The sequence below is a fragment of the Parasteatoda tepidariorum genome, chromosome X2 (genome assembly GCF_043381705.1).
Source record: "Parasteatoda tepidariorum isolate YZ-2023 chromosome X2, CAS_Ptep_4.0, whole genome shotgun sequence".
Taxonomy (NCBI): Eukaryota; Metazoa; Arthropoda; class Arachnida; order Araneae; family Theridiidae; genus Parasteatoda; species Parasteatoda tepidariorum.
In genome coordinates this window covers 8,785,511-8,797,732 of record NC_092215.1, presented here as the reverse complement: position 1 = coordinate 8,797,732, position 12,222 = coordinate 8,785,511, and the positions used below count along the sequence as shown (strand labels likewise).

General features: G+C 29.1%; 1 protein-coding gene across 1 annotated transcript in view; it reads right to left on the bottom strand.

Moving 5' to 3' along the window:
• Nucleotides 1-12,222, bottom strand: part of LOC107452408 (Na(+)/H(+) exchanger protein 2) — a 170,620-nt gene that overhangs the window by 28,884 nt on the left and 129,514 nt on the right. Inside the window, exons 4-6 of the mRNA XM_043049487.2 lie at nucleotides 8,167-8,384; nucleotides 3,370-3,572; nucleotides 224-313 (exon numbers count right to left, since the gene is read on the bottom strand). Of these exons, the coding sequence (XP_042905421.1) occupies nucleotides 224-313; nucleotides 3,370-3,572; nucleotides 8,167-8,384 (511 nt within the window). The remainder of the gene's footprint in view (nucleotides 1-223; nucleotides 314-3,369; nucleotides 3,573-8,166; nucleotides 8,385-12,222) is intronic.

The following is a 12,222-nucleotide window of genomic DNA, read 5'->3' as shown; positions in this document are numbered from 1 at the left end:
TTTTTGCAATTAGTTTATAATTTTTTATTATTTAATTATAAAATAATCGAACAATTTTTGAATAGTAAAGAGCACAATTTTTATGTAATTTGTTTTCGAAAAAAAAATTTTTTTTCTTCATAAAATCTAAACTTTGAACGGGATAAGTCAAATAGCGCCGGAGAAGTTAAAACTAAATTTTTTTCTTTTAGAAAACTTCTAATAAAACTATCTTCATACTTACTGTACCATGAAGTCGTTCATTCATTGAAATTTCTTTTTCGCTCTTTTGTGTTACCTTTAAAATTCTCACAAAAAATCGAATTGTCATTCCCTGTCAAGAAAATAAAAATGATAAATTTAGTTATTTAATTAAAGATAACAGAAAAAACGATAAAAGAATTGGATTAGAAGCTCTTAAAATGTAGTTGAAAATTAGATTAGAAGTTGTTAAGAATTGGTAAAGAGTTAGGTTCTGTAGGATAACAGGCGTTTTTGATCTTATGAAAGTTATTTAAACCTCTCACCAAATTAGTTTATGACATTAGACCGTTTTCAAGTCTATGTTTATATAAACTATTAACACCTATGAAATCAATAAAATGAGTATAAATACAGGAAAACAATAAAATTAACGAGGCACTTTTTGATTATAAAGATATTAAATTACAACATATCACTAACACATAGTTAAACCTACGTTAGTTAAAAAATTGTTATTACTTTAAGAATATAAATATATTTTGAAACCCATTTATGTTGTTATTGTTACTAATGTCACTTGCCAAACCAGCAAGCCTGCTTGGTGAAACCAAGCGAATTTAAGGCGGAAGGTGCATTTCTTGTTTTTCAGTGGAGCCATTTAGGACCAAGAATACAATTTCTGCCACACACACGTCACATCCCGTTCATGGGGTGGACTTATTCATACATCCATTCATTCATCCACGGATCATAATTTTGACCTAAACCAGAAAACAATCAATCTCCAATTCAGTTCCACCAGAGGCATGATTTGTTATGGGAGCATGGCGGACTTTGTGACCTAACAGATTTACGTGCACCAGTCACTATTTACTACACGGCTAATCGAACTCAGGAGCTCTTGGACATGGACCCAACGCCCTACCAACCAGGCTATCCCAGCTTATACATATATTACAAATAGATATTTATTGTTGTAATAATTTGATAATAATATTAAAAAATGGAAGCGTCTACCGGCAAATTATACATAATTATAAAAAGAATTTAAATTATGTATTGTATGAATAAATTATCATTTTAATCATAATTTTCAAAAAATATCTATATCTATACCTAAATTTCGAAAAATATCTATATCTACAATTGTAAAGCTAGTTTAAAATAAATTCAAATTATAATTTTCAATAATTTCTTAGTTCTCGAATATTCTTCTTGTAATAATATGTTTATAAATGTGTGAGTGTTCAATTAAGATTTGATATATAGCTCCTTAATAGTACTGCATAAATTCAAAATTTTGCACAAACATAATTACTGAAATTAATTTATTATCATTACTTTTACATTATGACCTAAAGTGCAATTTGAAATAAAGTTCTTCTGATTCCAATCATGCATAGAAAAAGAGAAATATTTAATTCCGAAATAGCATTTATTTAACCCCTTGCCTGTGTTGCCGAGGCAATTTGAAATACCCGACCTGAGTTCGGGTAACAGAGAAAATGGGTGCTTCGATTCCATGTAGTTCGAACTCAGTTCCTCCAATGCATAATATGTAGTTTACCATTTTCCTAATAGATGTTTTTAAATTTTCCATCGAAAAGTTAGGCAGTTTCACGCCATTTGTCGGATTTTTGGAATTTGTCAGAAATGTAAAGGAATCTGAGGGACAAGGAATTCATGACAGTTGATATAAATAATAATATTGCTGTAATAGATTATTATTTTTATCTTGAAAATCATGTAATTTGATTTATTTTATTTTGATAATTATTTGCAGAAGTTAAACATAATCCATTAACATTTCCCATATATATGAAAATATGGAATATTGTTGTTATTTCGTTTAAAATTTTGTGTCTGTTTTAAAAAAATTTCAAAATTTTCCTTTAGATGATAATAGCGAAAAAAATGAAGAGAATTTTTTTTCCATTCTTGGCACGTTTTTCTCTAATATATTCCACAGACAAGGAGCTAATAATAATTTACATTTAATTAGTTCTACGATTCGGTGAGCATTTTAATCGGATATAAGTCTGAATCAATACTTTCAAAAAAGTCTGGAGTTGGAACAACATATTCTTTGGAATAATATAGTTCTGCCAACATCTGCTGTCATTGAAGTAGTAGCAACGTTTTAGTTTTATTGTATAAATCATGGTTTTTGAAGTTTCAAAAAATAACTCACTTGTCAGTTATCTACTGAGCTTTTAAATGTTAACAAAATTTCAAGGGAACATGGTACCAAAATTCTAGAAAAAGTCAAGTGTAGTGCTAAAGAGCTGTACAAGAAACTACTTAGCTAGTGCTAAAGCTGTACAAGAAATTACTTAGTTAGTGCTAAAGCTGTACAAGAAACTACTTAGATAGTGCTAAAGCTGTACAAGAAATTACTTAGTTAGTGCTAAAGCTTTACAAGAAACTACTTAGTTGCCTATAATGCTACTAAGGCTCTTTCTCCAAATCTTCAAATCTCAGATATTTTGGACATATGTAATAATAATATACTAATTAAAGGTAAGGATAGATAATTAGTTCTAGTCGAAAGTTTAAAAAAATTGCAAAACTTGAATTTTCGATTTTTTTTGTGAGTAATTTCTCATTTTATCTCAGAATAAAAAAAAACTGCTTTAAGATTTCATATCATTTCTTACCTTAATGGTTTCTACCAGTTATTCCACAGAATAAAGCGATTGTATAGTAAAAGATTGAGGAAAAATTATTCAAAGCTGAAGGATAAGTAGCATTTTAAAATTTATTTTTAAAATAAAACAATTACTTTTCTCCCCATTTTTAAACTTTATGTGAACAGTTTTTACCCCTTATGAATATATTTTAGAGAATAAAATTGTGATAGATCCCATAATAAAAGACTTTTACGAAAAGGTACCATATTCCCATAATTTTTGAAAATTCTAACAATTTTAACTATTACTTACTATTCTATAAGAAGGACCTTAAAAATTAGCAGTTGCGCATTTGATGTATTTTTTCTTTCTTCTTTTTTTAAGAATTTGAGCAGGAGTTTGATAAAAATGGGATTGAAGGGACTACAGATTATTGGTAAGATAATTGATAGGATATGATAGGACAGATAGATAGGAATAGGATAGATAGATAGGGCAGATAGATAAGAATTGATATAGGCAGGTAATTAATAGGAAGGAAAAAAAATCGACATACCTGAACAAATACTGTAAAATACACGACTGCAATGATTGTTGTAACCATCATATTTTTACTTGGAATTACGTCTTTATCAATAATGAGAGCTAAAGCAAAAGCAACTGCACCTCTTAATCCTCCATAAGACATGATGAATTGCTCGACTCCATTCAATTGATGAAGACGAAAATTGTTCAGTATGGCCGTTAAAACAATCACACCTAAAAATGATTTTCATTTTTTAATAATGAATATTAAATTCAATAATAAATCTAATACGTCTAAAAAAATCTTTAAAATGTCTTCTGTGATAATTTCAGTTCAAAGACAATTTCATTTTCCAAGTTAACCTCTTAACAATCGGTTAATTTTCAAGAAAACAGTCATAAAAGTGAATATTTTACCAAATACACGTATTTGATTAGTGCTGACATCTGGTTTAAAATAAATTAACTATCTGCAATTATCATAAAAATTTCCTGGTACTGCCATCTGGTGTGTAAAATGAGAAATAAAATGTTTTCTGGGAAAAAGAAAGGAATTAGTTTTATTCTTATTTACGCGTTACTACTGAACACTCCAGCCCGGAAATTTCACGGAAGCGAGAAATAGAGGGCGAAACCTCACCCCGTCATTTTCATGGGAGCGAGAAGGAAAGGGTTAAGGAACCCTCACAGGACTTATTTGCCTCACGCACTCTTACGAGACTTAAAATTGTCTCTTGTCACCCTTACGAGACTTGACACTCCTTCAATTTTCTGTCGCAAAGTGCTTTTAAAGAAAGTATCCATCTAAAATTTTCCTTAGTTTTTCAAATTTTAAAAGTACATCAGCAAATTTAGATTCAAGTTACTTTTTGCTTCCTTCTAAAAGCAAATACAAAATTTATTACTTCAGGTAAATAAAAATTTTATGAATTTTAATTAAGTTTTACAATCATATTGTTTTCTTTCATTTTATCAGTACATAATTTGTTAACAATGCTTTAATTTTAGTTTAAAAAAAACTTCAAAAACATAAAATTGTTTTACTTTTAATAAGTATAAAATATTGTGAACTTGTTAGATTGGTATTGATTCTTTTATTATTAGTTTTTTTATTATTATTAGTTTCTTTTATTATTAGTCTTTTATTATTAGTTTTATTATTATTAGTTTTTTTCATCATCTTTGATTTTTGGCGATTTAAAACATTACCAATTTAAATTAAAATCATTAATTATTTATTCTTTAATTTCATAATTTCATCCGCCAGACTTGTGAAACCAGACTTTAAAAAAATAATATATATTGCCATTTCACTGATTTAATGTTGATTTTTCAGATTTCAAAATTTTATGCATTTCTTTATTATTGCGACTTGATTTTCCTTGCTTGTAATTTTCTCAATATTAAACTTAAAATTATGTCAAATTTTAATAAAATTAAAAATTATAATATTGTTATATATATTGTTTGTTACCTCTCTTATCGATGTTTCAAAAGTTCAAAATATTGTTTGTTTTTTTTTGTTTCCATTTTAGATTACATTCATATTTTAGTTGATTTATTTTCGCTTTCTTACTTTTTTTTATTTAAAAAGCAAATATTTTTGAAATTATTTAAGTATTAACAAATTAAAAGCTGTTTCACTGTATTTAGCTTCTTTCTAATATCCTATCAAAATTCGAATTTTTTTAAAAGCGTTAAATTTTTATTTTATTCAGATATTAGGACATTTATTTTTTAGTTATTTATCACATTATTTCTTATTTTTAAGTTTTAGTGCTAGATCTTTTTCGGTAATATATTAGGTGAACCTGAAATTAATGTTGTTTTTGTTACATTAAATTTTACAATATGTTTTAACTAGTTTTGTTTAATTTTAATCAATGATGTAAATATCCGTGTTATCAGAAATCTTGTGCTATTTAGCGATATTCATTCATAGTAGCGACAAAATTTAAACTCCGGATTGATAAACTCATTCGTATTTTTGGGCAAAAATCAGAAACAGGCATTTTGGAATTGTTACAGCGATCAGAATGAATGGATATCTGATAGTAAAGGCGGGCAATTATGATGAGTGACTGAAGTACTCCTACCTTAATTCATTAAATTTTACATGATTATTCAAGACCGCGGTGCGCGGAACAATCCTCGAAGAGCCGTGGTGGCTCAGGAGATAGAGCGTTCGCCTTTCCATGTGTTGTTAAAAACCGGGTTAGAATCCCAGCAATGGCTGGTCGATACGAATTCCGCACCCGGCTCGCACCGACCACAGTGTTGACGCAAAATATCCTCAGTGGTAGACGGAAAATGGTTTAGAGTCCCCTTGCCATCGGGTTAACCGTGGTAGGCTCTCATGGTTTTCCTCTCCACGTAACGCAAATGTGGGTTAGTTCCATCAAAAAGTCCTACATGAAGGCAAAATTTCTCCCAGTACTTGATCCAGGAGTTCCCTTGTCTTCCGATTTGGTTCAAAATTACAAGGCTACGGATTTGAGCATTAGTAGTCGTAAACCCAAAAACTAGGTCAACTGCTCAACGACGGTTATAAATATGAAATAAAACCCATGAAAAAATAAATTCTGAATAGGGGTGTATGAATGAAATTAAGAAATGCGCTAATATTTATAATTAATACTTAGCAGTGAATTTGAATAATCAAGTAAGAAAGTTTTGAATGAAACAGCTGTATACATTTGCATACATCTGAATAATCTAATGTGTATACATTTGAGCAATTTTGAATTGTTTGCAACGTTTCGTTCAGGTTTGTGTCATTTCGTCATATATATTTTCCTATGTTCCAATGTCTATTATATTTAAGTAATGAATGTTTCATGTGTAAGACTACGAAACAAAACTATGAAAGTATAAGAGGTGCGAATATGAACATAGTCAATACAACTGATGCTTAAAATCCTGTTAAGTGCTTTAATTGTAAATAAAAAGGTGTTATTAAAAATATAGATTGTTGTAAGTATAAAAAAAGTAAAGGAAATGCAAACAAAGGGATAAAATAAATGTTTTTTTCGCCATTTATAACGATGGGTGAGCTTTCCGCTTATTACTTAACTTTTCAAATGATGAAATAGAGCTTCATATAGCAACTCGCATTTTTTTAAAAAATTTTTATTATTATTTTTTTATATTTAATTCGCCAATGTCGCAACAATAATATCGCCAATAGCCCATTGCGTTACTCAAGTACGACGCAAATAAACGTTTAGTTTTTGGCAACATTTTCTCGTTTGAACAAAAACTGGTTAAAAACTAGAATTAATAAAATCCAGGCATTCATTTTTAAGTTATTAATAAAGTTGAAAAGTAAAAAAACAATTTAATATATTATTGATAAAAAAAGTTTTGTATAGAATACTTAGGCTCTCCCTAAACACAAAAATGTTCCTTTTGTACTTTTATTTCTTTCCCCGTTTTTGTTTTTCGCATATAAATTATATGTTTAGAAAAAGAGTAAAAGATTTTCGCTGCTAAATTTAGTCCGCACAAATCCAGCTAAAATTGACTGTTATGTTCGCAATGTAATTAAAATTGGCAGTTTTACGTAATTTTCTAATGTCATAAACAAAATTTACATTAAAAGCTCTGAAAAAAAGCAAAATTAGCCGTTCATTAGGTATTGGTGGTAAGTAGATACTTTACTTACATCGTACTAGACCTGCACAATGGGCTATTAGCGACGGTCGGGAAAATATCCATGTGAAGGATCCGAAGACATGCTATTGCAATTTTGATCCTTTGCAGAGGGGAAGGCTCCCCTGCTTTGGAAGTCCGACGACCTGCGCGCGAAGTCGAGCACTTTACGGTAGAACATTTTAACGAGGACTGATGCCGCGAACCCTCGGCCCCTACGCAGGCTGATCAAATAGATCACCCACCCGCTTACTGACCGCAGCCAGTGATGTTTGACTTCGGTGTTCTACTAGGAACCGTGTATTTACGATCAGTTAGACACGGTATTGGGGGAGGCTAAAAGTGCGGTAAAAGTTATTTTCAGGAGATGGGTCTTTCTCTTTTTTAAAGTAGAATGGTCCAAATTTGATGCAAGCTCAAAAATTAAAGTTTCCGCCCTATACTTGGTATTCGTGCTTTGGCATTTTACATGATTTATAAATTTTTAAAAAAATAAACAATTTTACAGAAAAGTAACATTAGTGTTCGCTGTCAAAAATGTATTTTTTTTATTTATTTTTTTCAAATTTATTTATTTATTTATTTTTTTTTTTTAACGGCAGGCACTGAACTTTCGTTCTTCGCCTAGGAAGATGCCGGAGGTGTTACTTATTTAACGTTACCCAGTAGGCACCTGTGAACCTAAGTTACGGAGGCGAGCAACATTACCCACGCCACACTGCCACATACCCGTTTATAGGGTAGGCCACATTCACACATCACACAATAGAGAACACACACACACAGAGAAACATCCATGCCCTGAGCGGGATTCGAACCCGCAACCATTGGCTTCACAGTCAGGCACGCTGACCGCTCGGCCACCTGGCCGGCTGTCAAGAATGTTTATAGAAGGTCTCAAAAAAGCCGCAGTGTGAGTGCCCTAATAAAAGCTTTAGTTTTAAACTATACTTTAATTTTAAACTATATATGCTTTAATTTCAAACTGCATGCGCTTTAATTTTAATTTACTTCTGCTTTAATATTTAAATATATATGCTTTAATTTTAAGCTACAAGCATCTTACTAGAGATCCTGATTTAGTTTAATGATATACGTGTACAATTTATTTTTAAAAAAAAAGCAAATTTACCAAAATGCAATAAAATGAAGGGATAAAAATAATACAAGTATTTACCTATAGCTCGATATACGCTGCAAAAAAGTATGCTGAATAAGACAAACCACGTGTTCCATTCATGATTGTCATTAACAGTTGAAACTCCTAAAACAACAAAAATTATTGTTTCGGATGCTGTAGCTAACATTTTTGTAACATATTTCACTGTCACATGACTTTTATTCGAAATGTTTTCATCAACATAATTCTTCATGGTAATACCACAGAAAACCAATCTGAAAGGAAATAAATTTAAGATGAGTATTTAATTTTTAAAGCCACTTTAATACAATGTTGCAAAATAATAATAATAATAATAATAATAATAAATGGTTCCAATTTAACAATACTCTCTTGTTTAAAGTACAGGGACCATTCAGCAGATAGCGGCTACCCAATCCCTTATTTCGAAGATCGAAAGTCCCAATACAATGGATAAAAAAATTTTAAAATCAGAAACAGTATGTTTTTGAGTTTTTTTCACTTGTGTCTAATCAATCACTTGTGTTCAATTGTGTCTAATTTCGTAATTTTCACTAATTTTACAGCATATTTATGGTTAGGCTTTAAACCTTTAACTTCTCAGTGTGTCCATTTTGGCAATTTCGCAATTTTGTCTAATTTCGTAAATGTGTCTAATTTCGTAATTTTCACTAATTTTATAGCATATTTAAGGTTAATTTTAGACATTTTACTGCTCAGTTTGGTAATTTCGTAATTTTGTGTAATTTCGTAATTGTGTCTAATTTCGTAATTTTCACTAATTTAATAGCATATTTATAATTAGCCCTTAAACCTTTTACGGCTCACTGTGTCCAGTTTGGCAAACTTCGCAATTTTATCCATTTTCTTACTGTTTACAAAATTTTTAAGTCAAACTAATTCAGTATGGTAAAATAAGCTTTTAAGTATATTAAAAGAAGATTATACAACATGCTAAATCGAAGCACTAATTTAAAAGTATGTTAACTTTGCCATAGGTATGGAAAAATTGAATATTATGACTAAATATATATAAAATATTGGTTTTTTATATTTATTTCCAATGGCTAGAGTTACAGAAGGACACCACAAAAGAATGGGAACAAATGAGAACATGAAGAAAAGAAAAACGTAACAGACTTGGTGAGAAAAGTCTATGAACTCAGTAAGTCCTTTGCGCGTCACTATGAAATGTTTTAAAATATCCCATTTTAAAATTATTGGAACATCAAAGAATTTTATTAAATACAGGATTGGATTAGTACAAATGAATGACGGGATTTTAAATACTGATATTTTTGAAACTGTTTCACACATTACAATAAATCATACATGAAATTAAAAAAGTACCATTTTAAATTTAAAAAAGTACCATCTACAAATGTAACAAATGTTAATCTTTTTATTAAACAACAAACATGTAATATGTAATCCAATTCGTTCTACACATTTCGCAGTTTCTAATGCTTCCTAAGGGAAGCAAATGTGTTTTTACAAGGTTTTCGGCGTCGGTTTTTTACAGCCTGTTTGATATTGTTGTTGTTGTAGTTCATTAACGTCGCACTAGAGCTTCACAATGGGCTATTGGCGACGATCTGGGAAACATCCCTGAGGATGATCCGAAGACATGCCATCAAAATTTTGATCCTCTGCAGAGGAGATGGCACCCCCGCTTTGGAAGCCCGACGACCCTTGATATAACCTCATAAAAATAAATCAAATAAGCCTTGGATATTTTGGCCATGTAATTAAGAGTAAATATCTGACATGAAGTGTTTATGAACCATTCATGACGAAAACACTGAACTAGAACGCATTTTTAATTTTAAAAAAACCATTGATAGTGAAGAAAAATTTGGTTAGAAACTAAGCAAACACAAAAATTGAATTTGCAATTGCAAAACAATTCAACAATTAAAACAATTTACAAAAGTTTGTTTTAAATTGGTTTAAATAAATTTTTCCTGAAGATTGAATTTGAGGCTGGGTTCTTCTTTAAATAACAGCAACTCTAAAAGCATTAAGTTTATCTATTGGGTAGGCAACTAAGTTCCCGCCAAGTTTTTTAGTCTTTTTTTTAAGAAGAAAAAAGAACTTTAATGAGTGGGATCATTTCATTTTCTTTAGCAGTTCCTTTGCTTTTTGAAGCAAAATTTTGAGCAAAAGTAGCTCTTCATCAAACTCCACTAGAGGGCCAGGACAAAGTTCGTCTCTGAGATCGAAATTTCAATTTGAAAGAAGAAAATAATTAATTTTTCTCAACTTGACGTTTCATTTCATTGATCTGAAAATTAACGTAAAATAGCTAGATTAAAAAACAAAACAGAGATTCTGATAGAACAAAACAACCGCTTTCGAATGATTTAAAACATTATCCAAATTATTTAATAACATGCGATGCTAACCTTTCTGCGCAGATAGAACACCGGTGTCTTCTTTATACATAGATTTTTCTAACGCTCTAATTACAGGCAAAAGTGTATTAAGGCATTTTTAATTATAAAAAAACTTCTAATAGTTGCTGTAAAAAATTGTTAGATTTTTGGTACTAAATTTTTTATTAGATTTTAAATTAGATATCTGTACTAAAGTATAAAATCCAAAAAAAGTAGTTTGAAAAAAAAAAATTTTTTTTCATTCATGTTCAAAAATGTATCAATAATTGATTTTATAAATAAATGAAATTTCAGTGATGAATAACTGTTTCTCTTAGATTTAAATAACTGTAAATAAGTGCAAATTTTAAAAATGTAGCTAGATTAAAAAGTTTGGAAATGAAACTGTGTTTGGAAGATTTTAACTTTAACACAGAAAAAGACACCGGTGTATCATGCTGTATTTCATAACCAAAAATTATTAAAATGCTAATTATAATATTTTTTGTTTATTATTATCTAATTTGGCAGAGAATAATAAAAAAACATTAAGAATTTGTTTAATAAAAATTCTGCGTCAGAGGATTAAAATAAAAATAATAAATTTTAAAAAAAACGTCGGATATGCAACTATTTATACAAAATGTTTGGAAAAAAACTAATTAAAAATTTAATGTAATATTTGAAACAATTTTTAATTAATTATTCAATGCTTGAAAATTTTGAGTACTTAAATTTTTAATAAATATTCACACGTTGAACTGAAAAAACAAGAAAAACTAAAAAAAATTGGCATACATTTTGTGCATTTGTAGTATGTGTATTAGTTTCGAAAATATAATTAGTTAAAATCCGGTTTCATTCGTACTATCCCTGCTTGATCTAAATCCGAAAGTGTTTTCACTTTTTTCGGCAAAATTATTCATTTTGAGGAAAACTAATGAACAATATTTTGTTTCTAAATTATTTCTTATACAATCCTTCTTTTGTTAAAAAACAAAACTTAAATGCGAACTCTATATTTGTTCTATTTCGTTGGAAACTTTATATCTAATTTAACAATGGGTATTGTCTCCGATTAATAGATACGTTTTCTTGGACCTGATATACTGTCACGTATATTTAGTGAGGCTTCACGAATTATTATGTAGTAATATTTTTTTGTTAACTAAGTTGCCTATTGTATATATTTAATTATTTACGAAAGAATTCTAAAAGTGCTTCTGAAATTATGTAAGAATTTCCAAAAGTGCCTCTCTAAGCAAATTGGTTATAATCTAATGATACAATTATTAAATTGTAAAACAAAATTTGTTATTATTTTATATTTCTTATTAATTAAGTATTTGTTAATTTGCCTATCCTAATAACTGGAGCAGCGATTGTTAAAATTATAAAACCAAGAAAAACTTTAATAATTTATACGGATTTTTATATTTAGTGAGGCTTCACGAATTATTACGTAGTAATATTTTTTTTTGTTAACTAAGTTGCCTATTGTATATATTTAATTATTTACGAAAGAATTCTAAAAGTGCTTCTGAAATCATGTAAGAATTTCCAAAAGTGCCTCTCTAAGCAAATTGATTATAATCTAATGATACAATTATTAAGTTGTAAAACAAAATTTGTTATTATTTTATATTTCTTATTAATTAAGTATTTGTTAATTTGCCTATCCTAATAACTGGAGTAGTGATTGTTAAAATTATAAAGC